Consider the following 13,359-nt stretch of genomic DNA (forward strand, 5'->3'; position numbering starts at 1 on the left):
CAATGAAGTCCACACCGCAACAGCTTAGCTTGTAAATTCTGGATCAAATAAATCTAGAGAAGCCAGCCGTGTCAGTGTGATCACAGGAAGGAGACGGATATTACAGTCATAAACCAATCTGCTTCTTGTCAAGTAAATTACAATTTTCTTGTTACGGCTCTCCATTCAGTATCATGTTTAGAATAATCCCACAGTCAGTTACAGTTGCCCCTTTTTAATCCCTGGGACAGGAGGCCTTTCAAACAGATGCACACTGTACACAAGCCACTCTTTCAGACTGCTAATACCCCACAAATGGCTAATCGCTGCAGTATGCACGAGCAGTGGCAAGAACAGACCGTAGAAACATAACATAGAAAGTGACGACAGATAAGAACCATTCGGCCCATCTAGTCTGCCCAATTTTCTAAATACTTTCATTAGTCCCTGGCCTTATCTTATAGTTAGTATAGCCTTATGCCTATCCCACGCATGCTTAAACTCTCTCACCGTGTCAACCTCTACCACTTCAGCTGGAAGGCTATTCCATGCATCCACTACCCTCTCAGTAAAGTAATACTTCCTGATATTTTTAAACCTTTGCCCCTCTAATTTAAGACTGTCCTCTTGTTGTGGTAGTTTTTCTTCTTTTAAATATGGTCTCCTCCTTTACTGTGTTGATTCCCTTTATGTATTTAAATGTTTTTATCATATCCCCCCCCCCGGTCTCGTCTTTCCTCCAAGCTATACATGTTAAGATCCTTTAACCTTTCATGGTAAGTTTTATCCTGCAATCCATGAACCAGTTTAGTAGCCCTTCTCTGAACTTTCTCTAAGGTATCAATATCCTTCTGAAGATACGGTCTCCAGTACTGCGTACAATACTACAAGTGAGGTCTCACCAGTGTTCTGTACAATGGCATGAGCACTTCCCTATTTCTACTGCTAATACCTCTCCCTCTACAACCAAACATTCTGCTAGCATTTCCTGCTGCTCTATTACATTGTCTGCCTACCTTTAAGTCATCAGAAATAATCCCTTTCCTCAGATGTTGAGGTTAGGACTCTACCAAATATTCTGTACTCTGCCCTTGGGTTTTTACGTCCAAGATGCATTATCTTGCACTTATCCACATTAAATGTTAGCTGCCACAACTCTGACCATTTTTCTAGTTTACCTAAATCATTTGCATTTGGCTTATCCCTCCTGGAACATCAACCCTGTTACATATCTTAGTATCATCAGCAAAAAGACATACCTTACCATCAAGATCTTCTGCAATATCACTAATAAAAATATTAAAGAGAATGGGTCCAAGTACAGATCCCTGAGGTACCCCCACTGGGGACAAGCCCAAGCTTCGAATATACTCCATTGACTACAACCCTCTGTTGCCTGTCACTCAGACACTGCCTTACCCATCCAACAATATTGGAAACTTAAAGATTGCAGTTTATTGATAAGCCTTCTATGTGCAACAGTGTCAAAAGCCTTACTAAAATCTAGGTAAGCAATGTCTACTGCACCACCCTGATCTATAATTTTAGTTACCCAATCAAAAAAAATCAATAAGATTCGTTTGGCTTGATCTCCCTGAAGTAAACCCATGTTGTCTCTGATCTTGAAATCCATGTGTTTTTAGATGCTCAACAATCCTATCCTTTAACATGGTTTCCATCACTTTCCCCACTACTGAAGTAAGGCTTACTTGCCTATAGTTGCCCGACTCCTCCCTATTACCTTTATTGTAAATGGGCCCAACATTCGCCAACTTCCAATCTTCTGGGACTACTCCCGTTATCAATGATTGGTTAAATAAATCTGTTAATGGTTTTGCTAGTACACCACTAAGCTCTTTTAATAGCTTTGGGTGTATTCCATCAGGTCCCATTGACTTATTTGTCTTTACTTTTGACAGTTGAAATAGAACCTCTTCCTCTGTAAACTCACGTGTAATAAATGACTCATTTATCCTTTTTCCTAACTGAAGTCCCTCTCCTTCATTTTCATCTGTAAATAACGAACAAAAATATTCATTGAGGCAGTCAGCTAGACCTTTATCCTCTTCTACATACCTTCCTTCTTTTGTTTTTAATCTAACTAATCCTTGTTTTACTTTTCTTTTCTCATTTAAGTATCTAAAAAAAGTTTTGCCCCCCCCCCCCCCCGACTTTGCTATTTTCTCTTCTGTGTGTGATTTGGAAGCTCTTATAAACTTGCTTAGCCTCTTTCTGCCTAATCCTATAGATCATTCTGTCTTCCTCACTCTGGTGTTTTTTATAATTACTAAATGCTAACTTTTAGTTTACCATTTTGGCCACATCTGCGGAGTACCACAGTGGTTTCTTGAATTTTTTGCTTTTACTGACAAGCCTAATGCAATTTTCTGTTGCCTTCAGTAGTGCAACTTTTAAATAATCCCATTTCTCTTGGACTCCATTTAAATTGCTCCAGTCTGATAATGACTCCTTTACACATATTCTAATTTTAGAAAAGTATTTTTCTAAAGTCTAAAACTTTTGTTTTTGTGTAATGTGACTCAGTCAATGTTCTTATATTAAACCACACTGACTGATGATCACTGGATCCTAAACTTTCACCTACAGTAATATCAGATACCAAATCTCCATTTGTTAACACTAAATCTAGTATGGCCTCTTTACGAGTTTGCTCCTCAATGACTTGTTTTAGAGACAATGCCAGTAGGGAATTTAGAATATGTGTGCTCCTGGCACAAGCAGCTATTTTTGTTTCCTTTAGACATAACAAAATCATAACACATCCTTGGTTAAAGGAACACTAAAGTCACCTAAATTACTTTAGCTAAATAAAGCAGTTTTAGTGTACAGATCATTCCCCTGCAATTTCACTGCTGAATTCACTGTCATTTAGGAGTTAAATCACTTTGTTTCTGTTTATGCAGCCCTAGCCACACCTCCCCTGGCTATGATTGACAGTCTGCATGAAAAAAAAAAAACTGGTTTCACTTTCAAACCGATGTAATTTACCTTAATAATTGTATCTCAATCTCCAAATTGAACTTTAATCACATACAGGAGGCTCTTGCAGGGTCTAGCAAGCTATTAACATAGCAGGGGATAAGAAAATCTTAATTAAACAGAACTTGCAATAAAGAAAGCCTAAATAGGGCTCTCTTTACAGGAAGTGTTTATGGAAGGCTGTGCAAGTCACATGCAGGGAGGTGTGACTAGGGTTCATAAACAAAGGGATTTAACTCCTAAATGGCAGAGGATTGAGCAGTGAGGCTGCAGGGGCATGTTCTATACACCAACACTGCTTCATTAAGCTAAAGTTGTTCATGTGACTATAGTGTCCCTTTAACAGTGCCAGTCCTCAAGGGTCACTAATACCAGGCTTGCAACACACGGCATACACTTAATTATGCAATGTTTATTGTTATTTAAATAAAAAAAAAGAAATTGGTTTTGCCCCGTAATCCTACCCTCTTGTCCCTATTTTTACCAGCCCACAGGAGTTTGTCTATTCGATAAATGCAGATGTACATTTTTTATGGGAGTTGTATTCAAAGGAACAGTTTAGGCACAGAAATAACTTAAACTCAATGAAGTTGTTATGGAGCTTGCCGTGTGGTCTAACCGTTATCTTACCGTTTCACAAGGATGCAGGGTCGTCAGTGCTTAGTCCAAACCCCAATGATTACACAGCAAAAAAGGAGAGTAGCGCCAACTTTCAACATACCAAGTTGCATGGCTATCAGAATAACACTGAGAGGTATGGCGCAAGGCAGAGCAAAACTGCATCATCTCCGTACAGTCATTGGGGGCAAGGCTGGGAGCAACAAGAGACGCTACATTATTATTATTATTATTATTGCCATTTATATAGCGCCAACAGATTCCGTAGCGCTTTACAATATTATGAGAGGGGGATTTAACTTTAAATAGGACAATTACAAATAAACTTACAGGAACAATAGGTTGAAGAGGACCCTGCTCGATCGAGCTAACATTCTATAGGAGGTGGGTGTAAAACACATTAGGACAGGAATTTGCAATCAAATAAGGTGGACTGCCCTTTAGGAGAGGGCAAGAGACAGGTATGTGAGGTAAGGGTTAGTCTTGGAGGCCATAAGCTTTCCTAAAGAGATGGGTTTTAAGGCACTTCTTAAAAGATGCAAGACTAGGGGAGAGTCTGATGGCGGTAGGCAGGCTATTCCATAGGAAGGGAGCCGCCCGCGTGAAGTCCTGCAAGCGCGAGTTGGCCGTACGAGTGCGGACAACGGACAGGAGGTGGTCACAGGCAGAACGGAGAGACCGAGAAGGGACATACCTATGGATCTGTGAGGAGATATAAGAGGGGCTAGAGTTGTTCAGTGCTTTATAGGTGTGAGTTAGTACCTTGAATTGACTCATATAGCATACAGGAAGCCAATGTAAGGACTGGCAGAGGGGTGAGGTGTGAGAGAAACGACTAGAGAGGAAAATCAATCTAGCAGCAGCGTTCATTACGGACTGTAAGGGTGCAGTACGGCTATTGGGGAGACCAATCAGGAGAGGGTTACAATAATCCATGCGGGAAATTACTAGAGCATGGACAAGCTCCTTGGTAGTATCTGGTGCAAGAAAGGGGCGGATGCGGGCTATGTTTTTAAGATGGAATCTACAGGATTTGGCAACATGCTGGACGTGATTGATTACATCAATGTCAAATGGTAAGACACTGGCGCTTGTGGACTACGGGCACCATAAACACTTGAATTCGCTTGCGTGGTTATGGTGCCTACAGTGTTGCTTTAAGATTTAACTTTCCAAAATGAACATCGACAAGTGAACTAAAACTCACAGAATTTTTTTTTACGCCCATAAAACACTACTAAAAGGATCATCAAATGAAGCAGGACTCTAGAATGCTACAAGAGCATCACAATTCATCAGACATACCCCGAGAAGCCAAAGCAAGTTACCGGTACTTTGAAAGTATCTTGCAATGCATTAGGTTCACAAAGCAAAAACATCCCACATTTAATTATAGGTAAAGACATCTCAAATGAACAAAGAGGGACAATTTCATTTTAGCTGTGTGAGTGCAGCTGATCAAAGCTGTGATGTATGAGCTATAGTGATAGCTGGGGTAGACATTTCCCATGAGACTCACCAAGTGTTTAGATTTGCAAAACAGTAGTGCACAACAGCTTGAGTGTAAAGATCTCATTAACGAGGAACTAATCCTATTAGTCTGCCCATTCCTTGACTTTGAAGGCAATGATAGGCTGAGGGTGCTGAGCTCAATGTTTTTAGCCTATCACAGTCAACCAGAGTTTAACAGGCAAAAGCAGACATTCACATCTTCATTAGGGAAGCAACAGCTGAATGTCGAGAGAGCCCTGTTATTTGTCAAACCTCTTCAAAATGATTAAGACAAATCTCAAAAATGGCACAAAAGATCATTTTTGCAATAGTACTACTACAATGAGGTTTAAAAATATACATAAGCGGGGGCGGGGCCAAGCAGCCAAGCTGAATGGCCGCACATTCTCTGAGCTCCTACCAAGGAACCCACAAATATACCTCACAAGACCCTAAAATCGAGCCATCCACAACTGGGGAACCCCCCAAAAGACAGTGGACACACCATGGGTCGCAAATTTAAAAAGATGAAGCCCGATAAGCCTCGGATGGGCTTTGATATCGGAGACATGCTGCGGCAGGCAAGTGGAACGACAAGGCCAAAGATGGCCGACCACCCAGTAACGTACTCTGACCTCTCAGACGATATGTCCCCTGATGAGGAAAACGACAATTCCCCTACGAACTAAAGGGTAGTACAAAAGCACAACGAACAAGACGGTGCACCAGTAATGGCGGCAGTGCTGAAGGCACTCCTGGCGGACCTCCAGAAGAGCATCCAAACTGACGTCGCATTGCTCCGCACTGACTTGCAAGGCCTTACAGGCAGACTAGCGGTAGAAGAGGCTGCGTCCGATAGCCAAGCCCAACAGATTGCCACACTTCAAGAGGCAGTCAGGGGGCTCCAGCGACACAGCGAGCAGACTGAACGCCGCTTCTCCGCCTTAGAAGACTGGAGACGGAAAAATAATATTAAAATTAGGGGCATCTTGGACGAAGTGCCGACAGCGTCCTAAGGCGCCTATTGGGCACTATCCTCACCCCACGGCAAGGCAAACTAGTGGGAATAGATGGATTCTTCCGGGTGCCAAAATCCCCACGAGCACCGGAAAAGGTACCAAGGGACCTGGTCCTCCGGCTGATGAGCGGGAAAGACAAAGCAGCGGTGATGGCGGCGGTCAGAAACCACGCGCCATACAAATTTGAAGATATGTCTCTTACCTTTTTCCAGGACAGGTCAGGGAGCACACTGGCTTGGAGAAGATCGCTCCGACCTTTTACATCACTCCTCCAGCAAAAACAGATTCCATACCAGTGGCGGCAATTCCATACCTTAATGTTCCAGCATGGGGGAATCAAGTTGCAGATAAGGGATCTCGAGGAGGCAAAGGCCACACTGCCCACCCTTAACCTGCCCCCTGATGCCCTGACACCAGCTGAGGCAGGAGAGGCAGCCCGCACTCCACACCAGTGGAACTCGGAAACAGTGATCCCCTCCTCCCCCCGACAGCTAAACAAGGGAGGATACACAGCAGCCACCACTTGAGGACACTATGGAGACGGACAGTTATCTGATTCCAAGTCCTCAGACACTGCCTAGGGCAGCAGTTCACATTACTGACTTCTCTGTATCTTTTTACACATTTGGTTCCGCATTTACAAATTCCAGCATAGCTAAAGCACACACATATGAGAGCTCACATACAAATAGCTCACCAAAGCTCGACAGCCTACCTTGAGCCGCACCCCCCCCCCCCCCACATGCCTCTGGCAACCGGTGTACACAAAATATTAACTTGATTAGCGCTGGAGGCACACATCAGTGAACCACTAACCCACTCCGGAACAAACACTAGCCGAGACGGATACTACAATGCAAATGACAACACTTCTGCAACCTAGTTAGACCCAGGTCATAGCACACCAGTGAGAATTACTAGAGTACGGAGATGGACAGCCAACTCTGAATCATCAACACCTAAAAATTAAAAGTGTGCTATTCATATGCATTCTATGCTACCGCTGTTCTTTGAATGTTCTTAAAACGTTTGGTATAGCTATTGTGACATACCGAATTTATCTGTTAATATGTGCACAACATAAATAAAGAATTAAAAAAAAATATATATATATATACATAAGCAAGTCTATGATATATGCTGCGTAATTAGAGGGGTTGGTGTGAAAATCTTTAAAGGGACACTATAGTCACCCAGACCACTTCAGCTCAATGAAGTGGTCTGGGGTGCCAGGTCCCTCAGGTTTTAACCCTGCAGATGCAAACATAGCAGATTCAGAGAAACTGCTATGTTTACATTTGGGGTTAAGCCAGCCTCTAGTGGCTGTCTTCCGGACAGCCACTAGAGGCATATTTTAAGAAGTGCCTTAAAACCCATCTCTTTAGGAAAGCTTATGGCCTCCAAGACTAACCCCTACCTCACATACCTGTCTCTTGCCCTCTCCTAAAGGGCAGCCCACCTTATTTGACTGCAAATTCCTGTCCTAATGTGTTTTACACCCCACCTCCTATAGAATGTTAGCTCGATTGAGCAGGATCCTCTTCAACCTATTGTTCCTGTAAGTTTATTTGTAATTGTCCTATTTATAGCTAAATCCCCTCTCATGATATTGTAAAGCGCTACGGAATCTGTTGGCGCTATATAAATGGCAATAATAATAATAATAATCATGCAGAGCGCCCATAGGAAAGAATTGAAAAATGCTTTCCTATTGACAGCTTGAATGCGCGCGCGGCACTTGCAGCGCATGTACATTTGGCTCTGCTGACGTCGGCGGGGGAGGAGAGGTCACCAGCGCCAAAGGAGTCCGGAGCTGGATTAAGGCAAGCTGCTGAAAGGGTTTTAGCCCCTTGAGAGGGGGACCCTGAGGGTGGGGGCACCCTCAGCGCACTATAGTGTCAGGAAAACCGCTTCGTTTTCCTGACACTATAGTGATCCTTTAACCCCTTAAGGACACATGACATGTGTCAAATGTCATGATTCACTTTTATTACAGAAGTTTGGTCCTTAAAGGGTTAAACTACTGCAGACCTGTTATTAGTGGTCCCTTGAGGACTGGCAGTGTGAACCAAGGTTGTATAGGGATTTTGTTTTGTCTGAAGGCTTAAGCATGCCCCAGTGGTTAGCAGCTCGTGTTGGTCTGTGGGGTTTTAGCATTCTGAAAGGGTGGCTTGTGTACAGTGTGCATCTGGCATAATTGCTTCATCTCACTTTAAGGAACACTCTGGGCACCAAAACAACTTCATTAGAATTCAATTTATTATGCCTGAAGGTCCCTGGCGCTGGCTTATCTTTAAGGGTTAAATGGTTTACAAATCTGAAAGTCCATGATCCAACACCCATTTGCTCTGTCCCTATCCTTCTGCTGCTGAGAATCTTAAAATACAAAGCCTCACCCAGGGACACCGCTGATTAGTAATCAGTAGCTCTTCATTGGCAAAACAGCTTGAGAAAAATGCGTATGCTTAGCAATTCCTTTTGTGAATGGGAAGCTACTGATTGGCTTACAATGTCAGCAGAGATTCTCAGCAGCGGAAAGACAGGGTGCAAACAGATCAGGCGCCAGGTAATTTACTTTGGTGGTAAACCGTTTAAACCTTAATAGTACGCCAGTGCCAGGGAATTTCTGGCACTAACAACTTAATTCCAATTAAAGTTATGGTGTCTGTAGTTTTCCTTTAAGTGAGTCCCCTGCCGCCATCCTTACATTTAGTATATTAAAACGTTTTTAGCATGAGCTAATAAGAAAACATTGGCCACAGCACCAGTGGCAGCGGTGATTGGCTGAGAGTGTGCCCATTGTTGGTATGAGTTGAAGTGCATTTATTATTTTTTCGCCCCCTTGTACAGGTTTAAAATCAATTCGGCAACATCCAGCATACAAAGCTTGCGATTCGCCAGTATAGCAGCAGTCTACGCATTCTGTATTTCAACAAGGCTTGTTAACAAGATTTCTGTTAAAATGTTGAAGTACGAAACACGTAGACTGCCGCATCGCAAGCTCTGTAATGCTGGACGTTGCAGAATGAATGTTAAACCTGTAAAATGTTAATTATTTGGGGTCAGTACTGTTGCCTTATTGTTCACTTTGATGCATTTGAATTGACAGACTGACACATATTACAGCAATCAGGAGATGGGTGTCAATCACATTTAAAAGGCATTAACATTAACGTTACAAAGTTGACCGGGCAGCCATCAAGCAGTCATTTTACAGATTTTAAATATTGGTATGCCTAAAAGGAAGTGTGCAATCTCTTCCTCAGTCATACTCCCAGTGAAGGTTGGGTGGCCAGGTGACATTATTTACTATTAACCTGCTAGATAATGGTTTAACGCTAAATGGAGAGACAGTATGTGAGGAACTCTAGGCAATATAAGCAATTCAATGAGATGGAATATTTAGTATCTATGGTGTCCCCTTAAATCTGTAGTATATTACCAGATTTGTTCACACAGCCGATTACAGTAATGTTGAAAAGAAGCTGCAGTGTATGTTAACAATACATTATAAACACTTCCTATCTAATACCAATGATATCCAACATTTAGATGTAACTGAAGAACCTGGTGCATGTTTCATACATGTACCAGTAGTGGGTCCTAACCCAGTCCTCACCAAGAGTCTGGACTTTTTCAGTAACCCCACAGGAACTTAATTTGGGAAATGGATAAATCATGGACTGTCGGTGGGTATTGAGGACTGAGCTGGGAATCACCAGATCCAAATAATTCGCAGGTTGGTGAATATCGCAGGGGGATAGTGGTACCCAGGGACTGACCGAGCTGGGGGTTTGGGTTACGGTAGGGGCATGGAGCAGGTAATGCTCAATCTCGCACATATCACTGTTTAGTAAATAAGCCCCGGAGCCGGACACACAGTTAGCTCGGGGTTACAGGATATGGGAGGGGTGTCTGGCTGGGGATGATAGGAATGTTAGTCCCCCGCCCCCATGAAGGACACAAAGCCCGCGGATATTGAGGACTGAGCTGGGAACCACCAGATCTAAATTTACCAAGCCAGAAATGAAAACAGACCATTCAAATCTGGAATATAATAAGACAACCGAATACAAAGCATGTTTCTCCTCATACAAAGAAGAGAAGGAGAACACCAAGTACTTGCATAGTTCCCAATACAGGTCAGTCCCGCAAGAATTTTTAACATATGCTACCAGGGACTGTACACATGAGTACCAAGAAAAAGCCTCACATATACATGTATGTGCATAGCATGTCACTTGACTGAACCAACATACAGCAAAGTGCAAACACAAACAAAAACGGGCACTCACCACTACAAATATATAATAAAGTATTTAACCAGTAAAGGTACATTCAGATTACTCTGGTTTTCAAGTATGTCCTGATGATGTTACCTGAGCCCAATATCCAGGGGTTGTTACTATTAACCAATTTAATGGTAAAAGACACGACAGCTGAAATGTATGGAAATTCCCAATACACTAAGTCAGTCCCTGTCACACCAACTTCACTGTAAGGCATCTTTAATATTACACATTTTGTTTTACATATTTTTCATTAACGTTTTGTTTCAAAACAGCTGGAAGACAAGATTTTGTTTCTTTTGTCTTTCCAGAAACTGTGAAATACAAAAACACCATAAAAGAATAGAATGTCAAACAAATTTTTCATTACAGCGCTTAGAATGACCATTTATAGCAAGAATTGGCATTCATTCAAGGTGAATTTTACATTTTAGGACAAAATGCTTGAACTGAAAACACAAGCTACTTTGAGCAGTTTGCAGGAGTTTATTCTCTAAACACAAAATCACAGAGAGCTGAATACCGGCTAAAATAAGCAAGCTGTGGTTCAAATTTCACCATATTTGCCTAAATATTGCATTCCATTTTTGGTGTTTCAGCTCACAATAACTCCGTGTTTTACTGAATAAGATGCAGCACGTGTACTGGGGTTCCATGACAATCCGGGGAGACCAGACTTGTTATGTTGCCACGGTAACAAGTGCATCTGTCCGTTAGTTCTGTTGACTTATACAAGACATTAGTTTTATAATAAAATCTAACAACAATTAATAGATTAACAGTCATTACAAATAAAACACGGTGCTATTTAAAGGAAAGTCAAATATTAGTCCAAAAACAGCCCCAAAAAGACTGAAATCACAGCTGATCTGGAGAAATCTTCCAATTTGTATTTAATATTTGAAACTCACTAAATTTCTGTGATTTCCCCCATTAAATCCCTTAATGTAGTGAATTAAACCCAGCCCATAGATTATCATTTTTATACCTCTGTCCAAAGATTACCTGTAGTATTAATATTATACCTCTGTCCATAGATTACCTGTAGTATTAATATTATACCTCTGTCCATAGATTACCTGTAGTATTATTATTATACCTCTGTCCATAGATTACCTGTAGTATTATTATTATACCTCTGTCCATAGATTACCTGTAGTATTATTATTATACCTCTGTCCATAGATTACCTGTAGTATTATTATTATACCTCTGTCCATAGATTACCTGTAGTATTATTATTATACCTCTGTCCATAGATTACCTGTAGTATTAATATTATACCTCTGTCCAAAGATTACCTGTAGTATTATTATACCTCTGTCCAAAGATTACCTGTAGTATTATTATACCTCTGTCCATAGATTACCTGTAGTATTATTATATCTCTGTCCATAGATTAATTACCTGTTATTATAATGGACAGAGCCAGAGAACCACCAGATTGGAGATTCGGATTTACAGTCGGGATAATTCGCAGGTTGGTGAATATCGCAGGGGGAGAGTGGTACTCAGGGACTGACCGAGCTGGGGGTTCGGGTTACGGTAGGGGCATGGAGCAGGTAATGCTCAATCTCGCACATATTGCTGTTTAGTAAATAAGCCCCGGAGCCGGACACACAGTCAGCTCGGGGTTACAGGATAGGGGAGGAGTGTCTGGCTGGGGACAATAGGAATGTTAGTCCCGCCCCCCCCCCCATGAAGGACAAAAAGTCAACGGTTCTGGCTGGGGATGATAGGAGTGCCAACCCCACACACACACAGTCCTGGCTGAGGATGATAGGAATGTTAGAGCCCCGCCCCCATGAAGGACACAGAGCCCGCTGTTCTGGCTGGGGATGATAGGAGTGTCAGTCCCCGCGCCCCCCATGAAGCACACAAAGCATGCGGCCTGGCTGGGGACGATAGGAGTGTCAGGCCCCCCCCCGGCTGGGGATGGATGATAGGAGTGTCAGTCCCCGCGCCCCCCCATGAAGCATACAAAGCATGCGGCCTGGCTGGGGATGATAGGAGTGCCAGTCCCCCCCCCCCGGGGTTCTGGCTGGGGATGGATGATAGGAGTGTCAGTCCCCCCGCGGTTCTGGCTGGGGATGATAGGAGTGTCAGTCCCCCCGCGGTTCTGGCTGGGGATGATAGGAGTGTCAGTCTCCCCCCGCCCCCCATGAAGGACACAAAGCCCGCGCTGTTCGGTCGCTACTCACAGGCCAAAGTTATAAATGAAAGCTCCGGTGACTCCGGTAGCGGCGACGGCGGCCAGGCCAGCCCAGGGTAGAGAGATCCCGACTTCCATGCTTCCCGGCAGCTCGATCGCTCTGACAGGAGATCCGAACGGAGCGAACACACAGCTTCTCCGCTCGCGGCCGTGCTCGGCCAATCAGAGCGCAGCTTGCAGCCCCCCGCCAATCAGCAGCCACGAGCGGGCGAGGTCAGCGCGAGGAGGTTTGAGTGCGCGTCCAATCAGAGTGCCGGGGAAAATGAACTCCAGCCAATCAGGACAGGCGGAGGAGGGGAGGGGCTAGAGGGAAGCTTTGCCGCACGCGGGACTCTGGAATATCCCAGGCATGGCGCGCGCTGCGGAAGGCGAGGAGGGGGTGTGTCCTCGCGCTTGACGCATTTTAGGGGCGGGATTAAGAGCGATGCGTGCTTCTGCTCTCCGGGGGCGTCAGTCGTGAAATGCCGAGTTCGTGCGCGAAGTGAGTCACCTCCCGGCTTCCGTCACTATCACTGTGTCCATGACAACCCACAGCATCCCCCGCCAGAACTGCTGGCAGTGCATGATGGGACTTGTAGTCCTCCTTGACACCATTTATTGGAAGTGCAGGAGCCAGCAGATAACTAAAAGCCATTTTTATTTATTTTTTATTACTTTAACCCCCGCCGTGCTGTGTGCAGGTAAATCATAATCCAGACATGAATGTGTTAATTCCTAATACAGACATTAATGCCTTAATTCCTAATACAGA

The 13,359-nt window shown here is 43.5% G+C and overlaps 1 protein-coding gene across 1 annotated transcript in view; it reads right to left on the bottom strand.

The window, feature by feature from the left end:
• TMEM201 (transmembrane protein 201) overlaps positions 1-12,807 on the bottom strand; it is a 35,997-nt gene extending 23,190 nt beyond the window's left edge. Inside the window, exon 1 of the mRNA XM_063436611.1 lies at positions 12,598-12,807. Within this exon, the coding sequence (XP_063292681.1) occupies positions 12,598-12,686 (89 nt within the window). The 5' untranslated portion in view covers positions 12,687-12,807. The remainder of the gene's footprint in view (positions 1-12,597) is intronic.
• Positions 12,808-13,359: the final 552 nt, after the last annotated feature.

Source organism: Pelobates fuscus, chromosome 11, assembly GCF_036172605.1.
Source record: "Pelobates fuscus isolate aPelFus1 chromosome 11, aPelFus1.pri, whole genome shotgun sequence".
Taxonomy (NCBI): Eukaryota; Metazoa; Chordata; class Amphibia; order Anura; family Pelobatidae; genus Pelobates; species Pelobates fuscus.